Source organism: Lemur catta, chromosome 9 (assembly GCF_020740605.2).
Source record: "Lemur catta isolate mLemCat1 chromosome 9, mLemCat1.pri, whole genome shotgun sequence".
NCBI classification, from domain to species: Eukaryota; Metazoa; Chordata; class Mammalia; order Primates; family Lemuridae; genus Lemur; species Lemur catta.
The window spans coordinates 65,568,751-65,592,056 of NC_059136.1; the positions used below are offsets into that span (position 1 = coordinate 65,568,751).

At 39.4% G+C, this 23,306-nt stretch overlaps 1 protein-coding gene across 1 annotated transcript in view; it reads left to right on the plus strand.

The window, feature by feature from the left end:
• Positions 1–13,022: 13,022 nt before the first annotated feature.
• The window catches only part of PIP4P2 (phosphatidylinositol-4,5-bisphosphate 4-phosphatase 2), a 48,868-nt gene continuing 38,584 nt past the window's right edge, over positions 13,023–23,306 (plus strand). The window contains exon 1 of the mRNA XM_045560903.1: positions 13,023–13,312. Coding sequence (XP_045416859.1) covers positions 13,207–13,312 — 106 coding nt within the window. The 5' untranslated portion in view covers positions 13,023–13,206. The remainder of the gene's footprint in view (positions 13,313–23,306) is intronic.

A 23,306-nucleotide genomic window follows, 5' to 3' on the forward strand; every position in this document is an offset into this window, starting at 1 on the left:
CAGATGGAAGAAGTTGGCCATGAGCTAGGGGATGCTAGTGGTCTCTCAAAGCAGGAAAAAGTAAGAAAATGAATTCTCCTCTAGAGTCGCCACAGAGGAATGCAGCATTGCTGATAGCTTGATTTTAGCCTAGTGAAACCATTTTGGATTTCTGACCTTCAGAACTATAAGATATTAATAATAAATATGCATTGTATTAAGCCACTCTGTGGTAATTTGTTGTAGCAGCAATAGGTAATTACTACATCTTCGTAATGGTATGCTACATAAATGATATTATTGGTTTAAAAAAAAAGCCCCTCCTATCATGCAGGCCAGTGTTGGAGACAGCTGCTTGTGGTCAGTTCAGCTAGTCTGACTAGTCAGTATTAACTTAGTGTGGCCAGGGTGACAGGTGAAAGCAGTGAGAGTATGTGGCAAGTGCGGTTGGTGACAAACCATCCAGGCAGACAAGGCAGGATTCCTCAGAAAGACTGAGTGACCTGAGGCACATCCTTAAGTGTCAAATGACCAAAAAGAGAGAGCAGCCTTGAGCGTGAATGTCCAATAGGTATGAGAGAGACCAGGCAGGAGATGGCACTCTGCTCTCTCTGTATCATGTACACTTAACCTGAAGGGGGAAAGAATGAGGATAGGAGTTCTATTACCAAGAAGACAGTTTGATGTTTTGTAGACTATAAATTACAAAGAGAAATTATAAAGAAAAATCATATACAGAGACAGCATATAGGCAGATATTAAAAATGTCTTAAAATGGACAAACCGTAAAACTAGGAAGCATATTTGCCTTATTTAGTACAAGCTTATAACTTTCAAAGGTTGTCTGAGACTGAAGGTGATGGGTCCTTTATTCAGGCTGTGGCAACAGGCTGTCGCAAAACAAAAGGACTGTTTTCTGGAAAATGAGAAACCAAAGGGGTTTCACATGTTGAAGTAGCAATGTTGCAAGTTTGGTGGGCTTTGGTCAGGTAGGTATTGCAATCTTCCAGAAAAGTGTGTGTGTGTGTGTGTGTGTGTGTGTGTGTGTGTGTGTGTGTGTGTGTGTGCGTGCGCGAGACAGAGAGAGAGAGAGAGAGAGAGAGAGATGACCTGTTTGGTTCCAGTGTGTCTGTTCTTGGAATTGTTACTGCAGAGGGGGAATCTAGAGGAGTGAATCAGCCTCTCAGTACCAGGGAGCACAGAGGTCAGTGTGCAGTCAGAGAAGAACATTTTGCATTTCTCCACACAGGCAAAAGATTAATACATTTAACATATGAAGATAAAGAAATTCACTATAACTCTTTTGATATATTTTTTTATTAGTTAGGAAAGACACCTCCTGCTGTCATTGATAAACCCTGAAATCTCAGTGGCTTAACACAATAAAGTGTATTTCTTGCTCACAAAACACTGCAAAACCGCTGTTCTTGGTGGGCAGCTCTCCTATAAGCAGTTAGTTTGCCGAGATCCTTCCTTCTTGTGCCACTTTCGACATGTGACTCCCACGGGTTCCTTGGGGGTTCTCTCTCACCATCTGGCTTAGAAGAGAAAAGAGCATAGAAGATCACATGAGAGGTTTTCATGGCCAAGTCTGCAAGTATTCTTCGTCACTTCCAGTAGCGACCTTCCACTGGCCAGAATTTGGACATTTAACTACCCCTAAGTGCAAGGATGGCTGGAAAATCTAGTTTATCTGGGCTTCCGGAAGGCAAAGAGAATGAATTTTATTGATTGATAGATAAGTAAAATTTTAAATAACAATTATAATTACATTTTTAAATGATAAAAAGATAAACTCCCCAGTGGAAAAAATGGCTAATACCATTGACCAATAAAAATATTAAATAATATTCAGAATCATGAAGGATAAAATTAAATAAATTATATTATCCCATATTTCCCTATTAACCCATTAATATTTTTAAATAAACCGACAATACACCATGTAATTTTCCTACCCTAAGAAATGGGTAGTCTCAGACACCACAAGTGAGGGTAAAAGATGTTTCTCAGGTTTCAAAAAACAATTTGAAAATATATATCCTAAAGATTTGTATAGTCTTTGATCCAGTCTTCCAACTAAAAAACTTTAAAGTGTTCAAAGAATGATTGAAGGCGTCCTTGATTTCTGTCTTTCATACTCTGCATCAAATCCATCAGCAAATCGTATTAGATCTACGCTCACTATATATCCAGAGTCTGATCCCTCTTTCCACCTCTACTCCTTCTTTCTCACCTATAATCTAATTTTAATGCAGCAGCCATTGTAATCCTTTTAAAACCCATGTCATATCTGTCATATCGTGTCACTCCTCAAAAGCTTCCAAGAGCTCCGTGGTTTTCTCATCTCAGAGGAAAAGCCCAACTGGCCCCATGTGATCTGCCCCACCATAGTCCATGCCAAGCAGTTCGGGTCTTATCTCTTACTCCTGACCCTGCCCTCCCTGCTCCCTTGCTCAGGCTGCACAGACTTCCTTGCTGTTCCTGCATGTACTGAGCATGCTTCCTCCCCAGGGCTTCCTCCCCAGGGCTGTTTACTGTCCACATTTCTGCTCGAGTCAGTGAAGCTGATCCTCATCCCTCCATGTAAGAAAGCGTTGTACGTCCTCCACCCATTTTCCTCCTTCTCTCCACAACATTTATCTCCATCTGATATATTATATATCCTTGTTAAACTGAGTGTTGTCCATCTTCTTTTATAATGAGGTCAGGGATTTTGTATCCCTTTAAAACAGTGCCTGGCACATAGAAGGTGCTCAATAAACATTTGCTGAATGAATGACTAGTAAAATACTGCAAAAATTATGGAACATTGAAAACTAGAGGACTGGTTAAATACACTGGGGTGATGCACATAAGGGTCAGTTAGACAAAAATGGAATCCAAAGCTGAAAATAAAACCAGAATGTGATTCTGTATCTCACAGGAGGAAGTGCTGGAAATACCAATTTCTAAAGAGCTAACAGTTATTTTTCTTACCTAATTGGTTTCTAAAACCATAGGAAAAGGAAGTTTCTCATCCTAAATTATGTTTTTACTTTCATCAACTGATTCTATGGTCTCAAATAGGTTTCTCTCTGTGAAGTGTGTGTGTGTGTGTGTGTGTGTGTCTGTGCGTGCATGTGTGTGTGTGTGTGTGTGTGTGTGTGTGTGTGTATGTATGTATGTCTCCAAGGGCTAAATGGATTTTTAAAAAGTAATCTTATTCTTTGCAGATTGCATTAGTCAGCTTGGGTTGACATAACATAATACCACAGACTGCATAAAGAAAAAGAAATTTATTTTTTCACAGTCCTGGAGGCTCTAAGTCCAAGATCAAGGTCCAGCAAGGTTTGGTTTCTGGTAGGGCTCACTTCCTGAATTGCAGGCAGCTGCCTTCTCATTGTGTCCTATCATGGCCTTTCCTTGGTGCATGCTTGTGGAGAAAGTGAGTGAGTAAACAAGCTTTTTGGTTTCTCTTCTTATAAAGGCATTCATGCTATTGAATTAGGACCCCACCCTTATGGCTTCATTAACCTTAATGACTTCCTATATGTCTTATCTCCAAACAAAGTCACACTGGGGATTAGGCTTTAACATGTGAATGTGGGAGGAATGGCACAATTCAGTCACAGGTGTATTTACCCTTTTTATAAAAAAAGAAAAAGAGTAACTAAACCTTTTTTTCCATCACAACTGGTATTGAATATTTCTGGGCTTTCTTCCCAAGATGTTTCTAAAAATCCTGGAAATATAATGAGTTGAACTAATAACCTCTGAGAATATTATTCTAGTTGAGACTGTTAACTTGGAAACACTAGCAAAGAGACTAAGTGGTAAGAATAATACATCAAACCAAATTTTGTTGTTAGGAAAAATGCATAGTTCAGAAGGTTAAATGCTTCAGTAAAGAATAAAATTACTTTTTAAAAACTCTTTTAACTCTAAGACACACACACATACATATAAATTTCTCAGGGAAACTTGTTTGAGATAGTGAAATGTACCTGTTGCAGATCCTTCAAGGCAGTAGTTATAATGCTGAATTACATACCAGATCTAGCAGTTTTGGGTCTTGAAACATCATTATAAACTAAGATGCCATGATTTTACCATGTTCAGATGACATTCCCCATATATAGGCAAAAGTATTTTTGACCAAAATTATTTGTTACAATGGTGACTAGTATAACAAGTAGTCACATATTCAGTACATATTGGCAATCTTCCTAACCTCTTCTTACAATTTTGTTTACTTCCATCATAGGAAGGAATAGTTTGTCTTAATATTGTCTCATCTTGTAGCTTCAGCATTTAATATCAGATAATTATATTTATTAGTCAAAAATGCTTGAATAAAGGAGAGCATGAATTTGAGGCAACAGTCATATATATTTTTATATCTGTATACCTACAGGTTATTAAATAAACTGAACTTGTTGAGGTACAAGTAGAAATGTTTATAGTTTTCTCCAAATACTGCCCAAATGGGGCCATTTTAAATTCCCAATTGTCTGCTGTAGCAGATATCTTATCAATTCATCACATCTTTAGTAAATTCTATAATTTATTTGTCAATTTCAGTGATTAAAAATCCACTCCATCTAAAAATCCAATTTCCTATGCAAATTAAAGATTTCCTCCTTTTGGTCACCTGCTAGCATGGCTTGAGGGACCTGAAATGGGGATGGAGTGTGTGATCTTCTTTTTACTTCTTTCCCATTTCCTATCTTAGGGACAAGAGCACAGTTTGCCTCTGGGCCTCAGCTTCTTCCTCTGTCTTCTAGATTCTAGCTTCTCCCATGACTGGACACAAGGAGGAATCAGAGGGTCTAACTGGGCCACTATTATAGTCTTCCTTCCTCTGTTTGACACTAATTCTTGGGACAACACTGACTATTCATTGACAATGCACTCTTGATAGCAGGCACTGGCATACTAGATTTCTAGAGGAGACACAAATTTGAGTTCTTTCAAGAGCCTTCCCAGTACATCATGTCCTGCTTCACCTTGTCCAACCCTCTGAGGCTCTTGCATATACTGGTACACTCCATAGGCTCTTGTTGCTGTTTTTTTAGTGTCAGCATGGTGGCACAAGCACAGCTATTTTTTATGGTGCTCAGTTGGCCTACCAGAAACTCACATGTTCTCATCAAAGCCGAAGTCACAGCTAAGCTATGCCATGGGCCTCTCTGCCCTGCCATCAATCTCCAGTTCTTTTTCTTGTTCACATATACTTTGGGAAGATCGACTAGTCTGTGTTCTAATTTTATGTACAACTAAAAAATGAGGTGCTGGTTTTCCTTTTTATTCAGATGCTCCCAGACTTTGTGAGTGACTCCCTTAGACTCCTTCTCCCTTGGCTTTTTGGAGAGGGGCAGGGGAAAGCCACGGCAGCACCTCCTAAGCCAACAAATCGAGACTCCGATAGTTCCTATTTTCCTCCTTCCCTTTCTTCTGATTGATTATATGATTTGGGGTAATTGTGGTTAATTAGGGGCCAGATCTGCAGATTTCATATGTAGCATACTTATTGCTTCTTTGTCCTCATGTGTGGACCTTAGCTGTGTTTTGGATAACACAGAAAGTTTCCCAACATCAAGTTACACGTCCTCTATAGAATTTTTCATTTCAGTCTTTTGTACTCCACTCTTCTTTTGGGGGATGCTTGTAGAGCTTTTATTTTATTTTCCTCTTATTAGCGTCCAGTGAGATGTATGATAGCTACCCCCATTTTGCTGATGAAACTGAGATAATACAGGGGAATCTAGGAATCATTAGTTGAAAAATAAAAACTTTACTGAGTACCAACTGTGTATGTGGTGCTACCCTAGAGGCTATAAAGGAAACAAGTAGTTTGTGCCCATGTATATATGTCAAATAGAATAAAAACTATTTCTAAGTTATGAGATCATGGTGAAAAGTATCGTGCAAAAAATTAATTCCTACCCCAGCATTTGAACAGGGCTTTGAAGGATTGACAAGATCACAAAAGGCCGGAACTCTGTACCACCAAGAAAAGAGGCTTGAGCTCTCCAGAGATTTTTTCCTATAATATTAATACCAGTGCCAGCAGAACTTCGATGATGCCCCTCTCTAAAGAACTGCTCAGTTGGGAGAGAACCACATGGTCTAGCCTTTTCCCCTAAATATCTGGAGCTAATACAGGGAAATGGGATCCCTTCTGGTCCCTACTAGTTCCATTCCTCATCCGTACCTTAGCCTTCCTGCATCACCTGACTAGGCTATGCTAGCGCTGTGGTAGGCTGTTGTCTGGCTCTAGTCCTGTGTCCACCTTCCTGGACTCTTCTGTGACTCACTTAAACCTTCAACCCTCCTTTACTATTTCTTCAAAATGTCGCACCCTTTTCAACTCTTGAACGTGGCCTTGTTCTCTCAGGATTATTATTGTGTCTGCTGGAAATGGAACTGAAATCCCTTGGAGCTGAAGGTAAAGCTGTTTAGCCTGGGCTTGATAGAGTACCCACCCTTCAAGTTTCCCTAACCTGAGAACCAGCTTCCTGACTTTCCAGGATATGAATATAATAAAGGAGCATTCATATGTCATCCTTCATGTGATTTCTAAATCCTTGTTTCCTTAACCCTGAGAATGTCCCTCCAGGCCCCTTAATAGGCATTTCCAAAGGGCTAGGGACCCCCATGCCTACATACAACCCCCCTAGGCCTGCCGAGGTATCCTAGAGTTTTTGCATTAAGCACTCAGACTACACATTGAGATCCTACCATATAACTGAAAGGTAAATGTAAATGGATTAATGAGTTAAAAATACAAACATATTTTGGCTCATTGTCCTTCTAGCTTAGTTTAATAACACTTGTCCCCTAGTTTTCCTTCAAATAGATATAAAAAGGGAGAGTGGTAAAATAAAGCTTATATTTATGGCAAATCTATGTGCCAAGGACTGGTAGTACATTCCACACATTTTCTCATTTAATTATTATAAATACCCCATGAGGGAGGTATAATATCATCTCTGTTTTATAGACTAAGACGCATGAGGTATAGAGAGGTTAAACTAGCTTAACTAAGATCACCACTCAAATATAATTCTATCTGATTTCCAAGCCTGGGCTCCTTCTATCACAGAGAAGAAAGAGAAGTCAGGATTAGAAAGTGGAAGTCATATTTTGATATAATATACTTCTCAGATGGACTTTAGAATCTCATATAAGCCTTTCCAAAAGCATTATGTCCTGTGAAAAACTCTCCTTTGCCATTCTCTATGGTTTTCTTACATGAAATATTGTTTATAGCTGTGATAGATCACTATATAAGGCCCCCAATGAATCACACCTCCCTATACCCCATGCCTCTCTGAATGTGACATTGCCATGCCTCCCATCAAAAGACTGAACGTATCCCTCCACCTTCAATATGGGCTGGCCTGTGACTTGCTCTGACCAACAGAATGTGGCAGATGTAACCTTGCACTTGTTAAGGCCTTGTAGCATCTGCTTTTGCCCACCAGGGATCCTATCCTGAGTCTGCCATGCAATGAAGAAACCTGGGATGAAATTGCATTTGGAAAGAGAGATTCGGCCAACCAGATTTCTCTGCTGAGCTCGGTCCCCAGTTGATCCACCAGCTGAATGCATCTGTCTAAGCTGGTGCAGGGGAGACTTGGCAGAAAACTACCTGGTTAACCTTCAAGATTGTAAAAATTATAGTACATTGATATTTTAATCCACTAAGTTTTAGGATGGTGAATTCTTACAAAGAGCAATAAAGAACACAACATGATATTGAAAGTACAAAGCAACAGATAAAGCCAGCAGAAATTGGTAGTAAAAATACAAAGCAACAGATAAACATAGCAATTGGTATTGCTCTAACAAAACACCAAATATATGGCATTATCTTTGGGGGCAGGCACAGGCCAATGCTGGAAGGGGTGGAAGGAAACTGTTAGTGAGGCTAGAAGAGCAGGGAGGAAATTGCAATTGGAAACTAGAGAACAGGGTTGGACTAATTGATTGTTGCCTGCAGCAAGTTGAAAGGTAGAAATGTGCTTAATGAACTTGTTGATTTCACTAATTTCCATGAATAATATAAAAAGTGACAACTAGCTTCTTCTAGCTGTGTTTGATAAGGTAATGCAAGAAAAAGTTTGCATTTTCTATTGATGCCATAGAAATTACGACAAATTTAACAGCTTAAACAACACAAATTTATTATGTTATAGTTCTATAAGTCAGAAGTCCAACATGGCTCTAATCAGGCTAAAATCAAAGTATCAGCAGGGATATGTATGTCCCTTTCTAGAGGCTGTAGGGGAAGATCCATTTTGAGTTGTCTGCAGAATCCAGTTCTTTGTGGTATAGAACACGTTTCCTTGCTGCTGTAAACTGAAGGTCATTCCTACCTGCTAGAGGCCATGCATACTCCTTGGTCTCCTTCCTTCATCTTCAAAGCCAGCAATGGTAGGTTAAGTCCTCCTCCTCACACTTTAAATCCTTCTCTGAAGCTCTCTGACCACAGGTGGGAAAGATTCTCAGCTTTTAAAGACTCAGGATTAGGTTTGGACCACCTGGATCATTTAAGATAATCTCCTCATCTGAAGGTCTGCACCCTATGATCGTATCTGCAAAATACCTTACCTAAGGTAAAATATTCTCAGGTTCTGGGGATTAGAGTGTGCACATATTTGGAGAGGAATTACGTTGCCTACCACAGAGGTGAACTAAAGAAGGAGCTTTCAATTTGCAATAGAATTTAGAGGAAATATAGGGGCCCCCAAACAGTCTTTCATTCAATAAAAGATTCTCAATCTAAGAAATGGCCTCAGGATAAAATTCAAATCAAAGATGTGGCTATAAAACCCCTACTTAAGATCCTTGAGAGACTCAGGCAGTGACTTGGAGATTTCCTTAAATAGATAAAGGGGCTTCTAAAAATGGCCTCAACTGTGGCCCAATGTAGGGAGATACCTGTCTCAAAAAAAATTATGTTTGTGGTTTTTGGTACATGGGGAAACTCCAGTCAGATTCACTGGCAATCCACACATTTCTAAGGAAGTTGCATCAGTTTGGATTAAAATAGACAGAGCCAGATCAAAATGGAAAGAGGTCTCTGGGCTCCCAACTTTCTTTGGGCAGAAGGCAGGCTGAGAAAGCTACTCACCTGCAAACAGGAGCTATTTCTTATGGAAAAGCATAGATTCAGTTGGAAGGGCCAAGAGCTGAGGAGAGCAGTAGGTTAGGAGAAGGAGTGGCAGCAGTCCTGTTAGAACTATGTCCCAGTAAAGGAGGATTCCCTGCCTCTGGGATCGAGCGAACTGGTGACATGTACTCAGCTGGATTTCAGAGTTCTGTGGTCCAGTGTATGCTATGTACCTGCTATTCAAAATGCTACCCACCCCCCTTTACTGCTGTTATCCTGTTCCTGTTCCACTGTTAAATGTTGGGACAGGGTTGGGGGGGAGATAAAAGGGCACATACTTTGTAGTTCACATGTCTCTGGACCCACAGATGCTGTACCCAAGGAGCTGAACCTGTGGAATCATGCCCAAGGAACTTTGTGTGCACCTGGACTTGATTGAGGTGACAAGATATACAAAGTTGATTTTGGTGATTAAATGAGATTTGGGGTCTTAGAAGTGAATACTATAGTTCATCTATGAGAGGGACATGAACCACTCTGACCAGTGGGCAGACTGTAGTAGATTGTTGTATAACAGTGTGCAATGAATCATGCCTTGCAATCACGCCCTCCCATGAAGAGATGGAATCTATTCCTCCACTGGCCTTGTGACTTCCTTTGATCATGAAAAGTAGCCTCTGGGTGCTCAATTTTCTTTGGGCAGGAGGCAGGCTAAGAAAGCTACTCATGGTAGAAGAATGTGAAAGAAATGGCACAGAGCCTGGATTTAGGGATCCCTTAGCTTCCACCATCACCATCGTAGAATACTGCTCTGAGACAACGAGGCATGTGAAGAAGCTGGAATGAAGACTCCATGAAGAGAGCTGCCAGCCATCCCTACTGTCCTAGCTGAGCCCAGCTCCCAGCAAACCTGCCAGCTGAATGCAGCTGCCTGAGTAAAGCAGACAAGTCTGACAGTATCACCACCCCAATCAACCTACAGAATCGTGAAAAATAACAACTCAAGTTGTTCCAAGCCACTGAGTATTGCTGCAGTTTGTTACTCAGTAGCGGGTAACTAGAACAGCAGCTTAAGTACATTACATCTCCCATATTATCAGTTTCTATAGTACCATTTATTCCAACAGACAAATTAGCTCATCTCACGAATAGAGATGGCAACATACCATAATCATAAAAATACCATGGATTGATGAGTATTATTTGACAATTATTGAGTAACCATAAGCCACAGTATGATCTTTAAACTGCAATAAAGTGATACTCCTCTAATAAAACTTTTTTGCTTTTTGTGAAAGTTGACATTGCTGCAAATATAATCTTAGTTTATTTACCACCTTTTATAGTATAAGAAGAGCAATTGCCATTATCTTAAAATCAGTTCAGAAATGGATAGAGAAGCCATATAAAGAAATAAAAAACAAACAAAAAAACCTTTATGCTGATTATTACCTGGGCAAAAAAGAAACCTTAGTTGCAGAGACATAATGGAATAATAAAAACATTGGTCAGTCAGATGGCCAAACTGTCATCTTTATCAAATAGTCAAGAAATGCTCTTAATTTTGGGGGCCAATTTGTTTAGTAAGATTCTGGGACTGTGTAGATCTGTTCGTTCACTCATTTGTTTATTTATTTGTCAAATATCAAGTGCTTACTAATGGGCCAAGCATTGTGCTAGATACTGGAGATAAATCATGAATAAGATAGATATGGTTTCTGACCTCATAAAGTCAGCTAGGGTTGGAGGGTGGGTAGTGGGTGGATAATGGAAAAGCAAATACACTGTCACAATGAAGTGTGATAGGTGACATGTTAGGACACTATATTAATGACATTTTATTGATTCTTCTTATAATTTTCTTTAACTCAGTAGCCTCCAGGATACAAGATAATAACAGCACTGTTCATTTTTAAATGTAGCAGGGAGTGCTACATCTTGATCCTTCACTTTCCAGGTTCCCAGAGACCTATAATTGCCCTTGGGTTATATCATATGGGGATCCTTGTATTGTATTGTATCCTGATGCTACTGACCCACAAAAGATGCTTTGTAAGAGAAAATTATCATTATTTGATTTTCCTTTAGGATTTCTGGCTGGTGCCTAAATGAAATTTTCTGGAAGAAAGAGTATGTCTTCAGAGAGCAAAAAAACGAGGAGGACCCTTCTTAATGTAATATGAGAAGTGGTTTCAAATGTCTGAAGTCTGCTTTTCCTCATGCCCATTGAAATCTACAGCTGGAAATACCAGCCTCATTTTCAGTTTGTTTTTGACTATGCTATTTCTCAGGCATCTTTAGGACTGATATCATGTCCTAGTTATCTTTGTAGATCCAGTGAAGGAGCAATAAATGTTTTTGAGTGACTCAAAGAATCACTGCAGTAAAATTATTATTTGAGACCATGACTACTTCCTTATTCCACTTTTATCTGGGCATGTTTGTGTTAGACTCTTTTTTTTTTTGAGATGGAGCTTTGCTCTGTTGCCCAGGCTGGACTTGAACTCCTGGCCTTGAGGGAGCCTCCTACCTCAGCTTCCCGAGTAGCTGGGACTACAAGTGTGCACAACCACGTGCCTGGTTATGTTCAAAGCTTTGATTTGTTTTTGGTTTCATGTAAACCACTTTAAGATAATATGGCAAACTACCAAAAAGGAAAATGAAAAATAAACTAAACAATAAAGAAAATAAGGCAAGAACTGTGCTTTAAAAATATATATATTCAATGATACTTGTTAAAGCACAGTAAGAAAGACTTCATTCAGGACCATCGTGATAGGTATAGGGACCACTGCAATGGGGTCTTGCCATTGGGGAGAAGAGATTAGGCTTAACTCCAGATGCAGCATGGGCAAGTGGGAATTTATAGCCAAGGAGCAGAGTGGGGGGGGGCATCAGTGGGTGGAAAATTAAGAGGAAACATCTGGGGTAAGAGGGATTCTGGCTAAACCCATCTAACAGGATTCTTCCTGGAGACAGGCCAGGGTGATAAATATCACTTGGAGGATGTTGGAGGATGAGGGAAGCTGATGAGATATCAATATCGAGAATGGGTTTTTTCTTTGCTAAACTAACTTAGTAGAGTTCTTTGCTGAAACTGGATTTTACAAGCAAGTGCACAGATGGGCCCAGCAGAAGTATCAGAAGCCTGACTAAAGTTTAGCCAAGCAAAGAATCTTTGTTAGTGCTTAGCTTTTTTTTTTTTGTAATTCTCTTAACAAGTGAAAGATTATTTTAAAACATTATCTCAAGAAAATTGTTTTTAATTGTCTTGTGTTATTCAGAAACCTCACTATTGCATGTGTGTCAGGAACAGTATAGTACACAACAGAACTAAAATGGCAACCTATTTGGTAAAATGAAACTTGTAAAAGCTAACACACTGCATGGTTCCAATAAGGTAGTGTTATCAGAGCGCCCAGCAGGTAATGCCAACAGTCATGTTGTTAACAAATCAACAAGGAAACGTAGGGAATGCCAACACTCATGCAACAGATGTTGAAAAATAATTTCGTAACAAAAGAACCCCTTAAGAAGGAATTGATAACCCCAGCAGTAAGCTTTCCTCATACAATTGCTGCAAAGTTTGATAGCCAAGAATCAGTCCCTCCTCCCTAGAAGAGCTAAACTGGATATCTGTGTTTGCTCTAGTTTTCCTGTAATCAAGTCATAGGCCTTTCCTCTTAGCCCCTATCAGGGTGATCTTTTTTTTTTTTTTTTTAAATCCATCTTCTTAGAGGAAAAGACTTGTCACCGCAGCATCCCAAGGACCCCTTCCCCCCTTTCGGTTACTCGGCACCTTCCCCTCCTCGCGTCTCCCGGGCAGTCCTAGCGTCCCTTCCTCCCGGGCCGGCCGGGCTCCCGCCCGCGCTCCCTCCCCTCCTCCCGCTCTCGGGCTCGCGCGCTCCCCTCCCCGCCCCCTCGTGCCTCCCCGCGCGCCTCCCTCCCTCCGCCCCTCCGTCCCGCACCCTCCCGTGCCCCGCCTGCCGCCTTGTGACACATCCCGGGCCCTCCCGGAGGCGGCAGCAGCGGCCGCAGCAGCAGCAGCACAGCAGCAGCGCGAGCCGCCCCCTCCGCCGAGGCCGCAGCCCGGGCCGAGCCGCCCCCGGGCCGCCGCTGCCGCAGTCATGGCCGCGGACGGGGTGGACGAGCGCTCGCCACTGCTGTCGGCATCCCAGTCCGGGAATGTCACTCCCACCGCCCCGCCGTACTTGCAGGAAACCAGCCCCAGAGGTAAGGCCGGCGTAGACCTTTCTCCTGTGCGGGAAAAAGCCTAGAATGATAAAGACCTGGGAGTGATAGCTCAGAGATGGGGGCGAGCCTCTCTCACTTGTGCTGGGGGAGAAGGATGCCTGCTTGAAAGCTTCACCGCAGGGCTTTGCTGGTGGTGGCGGGTGTGTGTGTATTTCACCACTTCTCATCCAGGGCTGCGGGATGTGACATCAATTGCCCAAGCTGTGCTTTGCTGTTTTCAGAGCAGCCCCCCAAGTGCAGCTGGGAGGTGGTGCAAATTTTTCACAATCATTCACAAATCCTTTCCCGTTGCTGAGAAACCGGGAGTACTGCTCACCTTGGCATCCGTCCTTGAAAGGGCTTGAGCTGGAAAAATATGCATCTCCTCCTATTCACTCACCAGTGCTCTCTTCTCTCAGGGTTACAGTTGATCAATATTCCTAACATGTCTGAAATTCCTGCCCTCCGTTATTACTCCTATTTGTAAGGAACATGTGTTAGCTTTAGTTGTGAATGAGAAGGAAGAACCTTACTTCTGATAGAAGGGAAGATGCGGTATTTTTAATGCATATCTGAGTGAGATTGCAATTAACTTTTAAAAAGTAACCCAAGTTAATACTGCATATATTTCTATTTATTTTTCTCCCCAAGATAGAATCAAAAAAGATTAAATGGTAATGGGGTCTGAAGAAGGAAGAGGAGTGTCTATTTACCAGACTATTTGATTTATTTAAAGATCTATCTTTGTTCTAAGCCTTTTAATTGATTTCTATAGTAAAAGAATAAAGTAGAGTCATGAGTTATAGAAAATGGAAGGCAAGACTTTAAAAAACCACTTAGGGTAGTGAAGATTGGTCAAAAATGACACTTGCAAATGGAGCATAAGTGCATCTCTCTCTTTTTTGGCTGAATGTGAGTGAAGTTTAAGAACCCAAGGAGACAAAATTAATGGTTTTGAAAATATAGGCACGTCCTGCTTCTTGTAACACAACTTTTCTAAGTTCAAGCCTGGAATTGGAGCAGCTGTAGAGCAGATTGAACTTGCCTGGTATTTAAAACTTCCATTTAACACATTGTAACTTGAAAATCATCTCTCTAGATCCTAATACACACTTACCGAGAAGCAGGACAAAGGAAAGATATGTTTAGCTATAAATAATCTAATGTGATCAGTGGCTTGAGAAATAAGGTACAAAATGGAATAGACTCACAGAAAACCCATGGGTCATGTTTGTTGGTCAGCATTAAACTTGTATCAGAGGATGCCAGGTTGGAGGATTTCCTTTAATGGGCCAATTTGATATCAATATTTTACTGTTATCTGAATTGTATGGTATGGAATAGGCTTACAAACTTATTAGTATTTCCACTTCATCAAGTCAGCATTTTATGACAATATTTGACAATTGATTAAGAGACAGTTTGGACGTAACTATCCTATAACCTGTTTTCATGCCCTCTATCTTGGATCCATGTTTTTGTAGTTTTAGTCAACTAGTGGCTAAATTATTCATGAAAAACGGTCACACTCATGGACCCACTTGTAGACTTCTTTATTGTTTGCAATATATTTGTTTAACCTAACAGGACTTCTTCAACTACACAATAAATACAAGTTCCAGTTCAGCCGCTGAAAAAAAGTAGTTTCATTCTGGAAAACTTTTAACAACCAGAGAAAGTCAATGATTTAGCAAAAAGCTCCTTCTGCCTTATGGTAGAGTAAATTTTTTTCTTAACTGGTGAATGAGTCAGGTTAGATATTAATACTTTGAAATACTAATTTCATATGGCATAATACCTATGAAACAAAAAGCATAAATGAGAAGTAAAGGCTTTTATTTTTGCATTATGACAGATTATCTTTTCTTGATAAATAACAAGTAAGCATCTTCATAAATATTATGAGTAATACACAAGATCTAATTCTGGAAGACCACCACCATTCATTCGTTCATTCATTCATTCATTTGGCAGCACAATGTCCCTGGCGCTGCTGTAGGTGAACAAGACTCATCAAACCCATGCCCTTGTGGAGCTATGTTGTAGTGGGAAGAAAGAATAAGTAAACATATGATTGAATTATTTCAGATTGTAAAAAAATTCTGTCACTAGACCAAATGTTTTTAATAGTTGAAAACAATTAGAGTTGACAATTAGAATTCAAAAGATCAGAAATAGAATGTACTTTCTGATAATGAACTTTAGTTTATGATATGATTTGTAATTACTCAGACTTTTATTTAAAAAAAAAAGTTAAGAGCCATAACTAGTGAATATTTCCTCCAATCCAACCCTTTGCTCTTTGTGTCACCTTCTAAAGAACAGGAATGTTAGTTACCACCCCCAAGATGACATGTTCCATTTCAGGTTGAAAGTTGGTAGAGTATTTATTTCTAGACAGGTTATTAATAATGTAGTGGGGAGCAGTTAGTATTATGCATCTGGTTTTAGTGCAAGAAAAATCACGTGTGGTCTGTGTAACAATCCTCCTGGGTTTCTAAGTGGAATGCTTCTAGTGGTCTCTAATGTCAGTACTGTATTCCTGCAGAGAGTAGGAAATCACCTCTCTCCTGATTACAGTGCTTCATTTGGTATACTTGCCAGCTACTGATTAGGTATAGAAATTAAAACTGAAGACAGTTTTAGGCTCATCTAAAAGTGGATTGGAAGAAATATTACAAGATTTACATAGTTTGCATATATTTATTGATTCCTTTGTACCTACATTCCTATAATTTTGTAGGTATGATGTGGCAAAAGAATATGACCTTTAAATTTATAAGATTTCCTCTGTGAAAATGCCTTATGTTTCAGGTTGTCTAATTATCTATGTATTAAATATGGGAATATGATTATATACTTCACTGTAATGCATAAAAGGAAAAAATAATTTGATATCCAGAGGCAGACAGTTTGATTGACTTAGTTTATTTCTTTGGTTCATTCAGTAAATAAATATTTGAGTACTAGCCAAGCTCTATGATAGGAGGGGAAAAACAGACATGGCTCCTCTTCCAGTGTACTGGTAATATTGCGACATAAATTACATAATCACACAAGCAAATGCAAACTACAATGCTGATAAGGACAGTGATGGAAATGAATCCGGTACCTTGAGAGGATAAGTTAAGATTTAACCTGTTTAAGGGAGTCAAGGAGGCTTTTGTGAAGCTTGATTGAAATCTGGAAGTTGAGCAGGAGTTAACTTGGCAAAAGGGAGATTGCAAGAGCATTCTAGGCAAAGCAAGTGGTATGGCCAAAGCCTTTAGCAGGATGGAGTGTGGCAAATACAAGGAACTTAAGAAAGGCCAATGTGGCTAAAGTGGAAACAGTAGTAAGGAAATGTGCTGCAAAATGGGATTGCAGAGGTAATGTGGTTGATATTCTCTAAAGACTGTCTTCCCCCTCCAAAGAACTATGTCTTCTGATATTCAAGCCCTCTTGTAGTTCCTCCTCTTGAATCTGGGCTGGCCCCATGACTTGATTTTGACTTCTAAAATAAGATATAAGATATGTTGAATGACTTTGGAGACTAGGTCAGAAGAGGTTTTACAGCTTTTGTCTTGGTCTCTTGTAAAGTGTAAAGTGGGAAAAGTAACTTATCATGTAGGAAGCGGAACACACTGAGACTGCCATGCTTTAAGGAACATGAAACTAGGCTACATGGAAAGAAAGATGCTTGATCATCCCTCAGACATGTGAGTGAAGATGCCATCTTGGATATCTAGGCCAGCTGAGTCTTCAGATGACTCCAACCCTAGCCAAATTCTTACTACAACTGCATAAGAGACTCTAGGTGATAACCACTCAGCTGAGGCTGAGTAACCCACAGAATCATGAGTGCTAACATCAAATTGTTGTGTTAAGCTACTAAAATTTTGGGTGATTTGTTCTGCAGCAATAGGTAACCAAAACAATGAATATGAGTCAATCCATCCAGATCGTTGTTTGTCATGTTAAGCAATTTTGCCTTAAGCAAAGGGATGCCTGGATTAGATGTTTGCTTATTTTTTTTTTTTTTTTTTTTTTTTGAGACAGAGTCTCACTTTGTTGCCCGGGCTAGAGTGAGTGCCGTGGCGTCAGCCTAGCTCACAGCAACCTCAGACTCCTGGGCTTAAGCGATCCTACTGCCTCAGCTTCCCGAGTAGCTGGGACTACAGGCATGAGCCACCATGCCCGGCTAATTTTTTTGTATATATATTTTTAGTTGGCCAGATAATTTCTTTCTATTTTTTAGTAGAGACGGGGTCTCACTCTTGCTCAGGCTGGTCTCGAACTCCTGACCTTGAGCGATCCACCCGCCTCGGCCTCCCAGAGCTAGGATTACAGGCGTGAGCCACCGCGCCCGGCCTTGCTTATTTTTTAATCACTCTATAGATTAGAGAATGAATTTGAGGATTGGCTAGAGAAGTTGCAGTTAGATGGATTCCTTGACTGCTGTAATAATTTCAGGCAAATTCGGTGAACTCTGATGGTAGTTTGGACTCAGGTGGTAGTAGAGATGGAGAGAAAAGGGATGATGTTTAGGTGTATTCAACAGGACTTGATGATGGATTGCACAAAGGAGTGAGAGAGAAGTGGCAAGGATATCTCCTAAAAGTCTGGCTCATACAACTCAGTGGTGTGATTACCTACACTAAGACAGAGAACACCAGAAGAGGACGAAGTTTTGGGGAACGTTGATCATGAGCTTAGTTTTAGACATGTTGCATTTCAGATGCTTTCAAATATCCAAGAAGAGATATGACAATCAAATCTACAAGTGTAGGACTAAGAAATGAGGCCTGGGCTGAAAATATAAAATTGTGCATTATTTGCATATTGGTGACTGCTAACTGTGTGGATGTTGATTCAGAGCTTCCCAGGGCCCCTCTAATGTGCCATGGATGTGCCTCAGTGAAATATACATGTGCTAAGATATTGATTAAAGCCTTCAGGCCATGGCCTTCAGCTCAGAGTAGCCATACAAATATTGTTGTTTTCTGTATGTACCTCAATGTGAAAAAGTTTGGGAAGCTCCAAATGAGATCACCTAGGGAGAAAGAGTAAAGTAAGAAGAGGAGAGAGCCTGGACAAAGTTTTGAAAAAATCTCATGTTTAATGATTAGATAGAGGAACTGAACCTAGCTGCCAGTGAGAAAACCAGGAGACAATAATATCACAGAATCAAGGGGCAGAAAATACTTCAAGAATGGAGTCATCATGTGAAAGCTGCAAGAAAGAACAAAGAAGATAAGGACAAAAATTCTTTTGAACTGAGTATTGTGGAGGTCATTAGGGACCTTAGAGAGTTATTTATATTCAAGTCCTTTTTAAAGAATTGAAGAATTATTCATTTCTATCTAACATCATAGTCTAATATACCTTTATTTTAGTTGCAAACTTACCTTAAAGCAGCTTAATTTCAATGAACAGATTAATATTTGTTTAGTCTGAAACACATGTAGGTTTTCTATGAAGCAATAATTGTGTTTTAGAAGGCATTGCCATATCCCTGTCACCTTTGTTTTACTTTTTAAAAAAGTGTAAATTTGAAATTGGTTAAGGAAATATTTTCAGTGACTAGGAAAAGAAAATAAATTGACTCCTGGTTTGAGAGATAAGTTATTAATATTTAATACATACTCTTGTTCTTTCTTAGAAATCTTGCAGTACCTAAGGTTTATTTTTAATGATTCTCTTATGTCCCATACTTGGAGAAATCTAAGGTTAGATGGTGCCTGAGTTTAATATGGAGGTAAATTCTTGTTCACTTATAACTATGTTCTACACTAGACTAGACTTCTACTGAGTTAGAGAGCTTGAACATATTTTGGCAAAGTCTTTGCATCCTTGCAGCATTTAAGGCTGACTGTGGATTGGCAGGAAGAGATGATGAAGACCCAGGGACCCATACTACATGCACAATTCACTGTAAAGTTAGATTAAATTCTCAGTTTATTTATCAAGGATTCTGAAATCCCCTGGAAGCCGGGTTGTTGTAATGAGCAAGAAAAGATGCAGCATATTTGAGAGTAGCTTCCTAAACCTACCCTGGGGCCCCAGTAGGGTGTGTACCCACTGTGACACTGAGCAAGCACCGTCTTGCTGAACACGAGAAGCCTGATTTTGTGCTATGCTAATGCTAATGCTCTATTTAAGGAAATTTTTTCAAACTGGTTCTTGAATCAAAATCTACTTCACTGAGGCCATATCCTTTTCAAGTGAAAAAAGAGCCCAAACATTGGTCAATATCTGCTTCTAGCTTTCTAATATGGTGACAAGCCCATTTCCTCTTATAGTCTTTTTCCATTTTTCTGTAGGCATCAGGCTCCAGGATTTTTTTTTACTCTCTTTTATAATGCCCACATTTCCTTCTGTCTCTACGCAGCATCTTTAAAACATTAATCAAGAAATGTTTCATTTGTTCAGTCATCCTTTCAAATATTCGAGTGCCTGTTATACTATTCCAGATGCTGGGGAGCTTATATTCCAGTGAGAGATACATACAGTAAGCATTATAATTTCTGAAAATGGAGAAAATAAAGCAGAATATGAGGCTAGAGAGTAACTGTCTGGGTGGGGAGTGTTTTATGTGGGTGTTCAGAAAGTTATACCGGAGTCACTCAGACACCTGAAAAGTGAGTTGAAATCAGCCATTGGAAGATTTGGGGGAAGAGTGTTCCAGGCAATGGGAAAAGCAAGGATAAATAAAACTTGCTATTTTAAAAATGAAGAGGACAGTGGGTTATAGCATGGTGACTTAGAGGAAGTGTGGTGGAAGAGGTCAGAGGTGTAGTCGAGGGAAGCCCATGAGAGTTTTCTATTCCATATTCAGAATTGTATCCTGAGGACAATAAGAAACCAGGGGGAGTTTGGAGCAAAGGAGAGACATAAAACATTTCACTTTTTAAGGAGATGATCCTGCTTAGTGTCTGGAGAAAGGATTATTGGGGGGAAAATGAGAGGAGGCTAATAAGACATGAGACTAATCAGGAGGCTGCAGGAGGAGAAGCAGCAAGAGGTGATGGTTCCAGAACCAGGGTGGAGGTGAAGGAAACACTGAGGTGTGATTGGAGTCAGGGTGTGTTTTAAGCATAGAACAGCAGGATGTGCTGATGGATTGAATCAGGGGAAAGAAAGGAGTCACCAATCTCCAACTAGGTACACTACCTTGTACCTAGGGGTAGGCACACAGGAGGAGGAGTTGGCCACGTGTGTGTGAGGGGGAGGACAGTGGAAATCAATATTCCATTTCAGACATGTTGAGTTTGCAATACCTTTAGTCTTAATAAAGTTGGAGATGTTGAGTAGGCAGTAGGATGTACAAGTCTGGAGTCTGAGGAGACATTGGGGTTGGAGAGCAAATTTCATTGAAAACATTTCCCTGTTTGGTGGGGGATGATGCTCTGGAATTCCTGTTTATTTCCAAGGACTATGCAGACTCTTTTCAGGAATGTCAAACTTTTAGGAGCATTCTGTTAAAAATTTTACAAGATTTGCCAGATGGATACAGATGTTAGCCAAATGGATACAGATGTTGGAGAGGAGAGTTAGCCGGATGGATGTTCATAACCATCTTTGAGGTCAATAAGCAAGTCTCTGGGAAGTGATCCAAATGGAAACCCTAGTCCTTCCATTTTGGGGAAAAGCAGACAACCCTGCATATAGCTTTGTGCTCAGCTGTTCTGGGTTTTATTTTTATAATGACTAAGAGGTATTCAATGAACTGGGAATGACATCCTTTTAATAGCTCTTAAAAGGGAATACATCGCTCCTGCTGTTTTCTATTCTTTTGAGAAGCCTTGTCTGCTTTTTTTTTTCTTGGTAGTAGGAGTTGGGGTATGCAAAAGAGTTTGTGTTGCTTTTGCACGTTTCTAGATTTTTTCTTTTTCCCAGTTGCTGTTGTAAAGGGAATTTTTTTTTTTCTGTAAGAAGGAAAAATATATATGAAAAAAGCAAAAAGCATGACTCCTTTTCCTGGACTTTGGTGAGTTGTTCAAGCACCGTGTAAGTAAATCCTTTCATAGTCTCAGAGATGATCTACTACCTGGTTTGTTTGGCTTGGGACCTGAGACTTGAGTTATTTCTTATCTCTCATTTAAGGTCAGTTTGACTTTAGAATAGTTACTTTACGTCTCAGGGCCTCAGTTTTCGACGTTTATGAAAGGAGTGGTATATTATGTTCTCTTTGGCTTTTGTGCTTTATGACACAATTATTCTCTGTAAGGAATCTAGATACACCTAAGAAAGTATATCTATAACTTTAAAATGTAGATGCTTATTATCCTTTCTTACCTCACTCTTTTACTTCCAAGGACTATGCAATGCCCCTCTTTCACTTAAATTCCTATTTCTTCCAGTATCTTTTGGAAGTTGAAAAGATAGTATATTGAACATTAAGGAGTGTTACATGGTTCTTTTAGGAATCAGGAGCCCAACTAGCATGCAATGTTTTATTCCTCTCTAGAATGTATTAATATTTGTGTGTGCTACGTGACTGATTAGGGCATTTTATTCTAAACATTTGCTTCTAAAGGCAATGGCAAACTCTTTCTTCTTTTCATATTTTGTCAAGATATTTAAGCTTGGTTATTTTAATATGGATTTTAAGGCAATATACAAGAAAGCCCCTAACTGTTCGATGTTTGAACATGTCATTTCTACAGAGGGATTAGGGGAAGGCACGTTATAAGACGAAGTGTTACGGTTTCAGAGATTAAGTGCTGAGATTCACCAGACAGGGGAGAAACAATATATAGAAATGATAGTGAGTAGATTTAAAGTAAGAAGATTTTCAAGCATCTTTTAGACCATAAGACACTTCCCAAATAAATACTAATTTCCACCGAGCTATATGGATTCTGTAAACTAATATAAAATTATTTAAAACTTTTGTAACAAAAGCATTTTCCAGATTTACAGAACATAGGAGACCTGTTCTACTTCTCTATACAGAATACTTTGCCAGGCTCAACAAAATGAGTATTTAGATTTGATGTTAGCCCCTAATGAGGACATAGGTCATTATTAAAACTGTCAGACATGCCAGAATACAAGATGATCTAAGTGAAAGCCATATGGTCTTTTATGACCCAGTCTCAAAAGTCAAATCTAATGTCTCTTCTGCCATGATATATTGGTCAAAGCAGTAATAAACCACCTGTATTCAAGGTGAAGGCACAAAGACTTCATCTTTCAATGGGAGGAGTGTCAAAGAAGTTGTGGCCAGGTTATATTAATAAACCACCACAATAAGCCATGTCATATCCACAAAATTAAACAATATGTAGTTGGAAAAGAAATGATTCAGTTCTATGTACTATTATGAAAAAGATTGCCAGGATATATTGTAAAGTGAAAAAATCAAGATGAAGAATAGTATATAAGACATACTTTCTTTTGTGTAATAAAGATGGAGGAAATGAGAACAGTATATGTGTATATTACCTGTACTAGCTTCAAGAACACTGGAAGGCTACATGAGAACAATAACATAAGTGGAAATCTCTGAAATAAGACATGGTGGATGGGCACAAGAGTTGGAAAAATAATTCTGAGCATACAGCTTTTTTATATTATTTTGATTTTTGAGCCATGCAAATATATTACTAATAAATATTCAATATATCATAAAAATATATTATACTTTGGCCACATTATATTCTTAATACTTGTACAGTTTATCCTCGATTAGTATCCTGAACATGTTAACAAAAGCCATTTTTTAGACTTTGTCCCCACATCTCTATACAGGTCCTTGCAGTTGTATCTCTTACATTTCATCATGTTTGATTTGGTCTGTTACTCCAGTCTGTCAAGATCTTAATAGGCACAGTCCTGTTTTTAAGATGGAAAACATCACTATGTACACACTTTTCCCTAACACCATACTCGTTGCCTCATCCAGTATCATTTATTAGCTATTTCTAGTCTTTTCCAGATAGAGATTTACTTTTTACTTCCTGTAGGTAGATGAGTAGGAAAGGGATTCTGAAAACTATAACTTTCAATT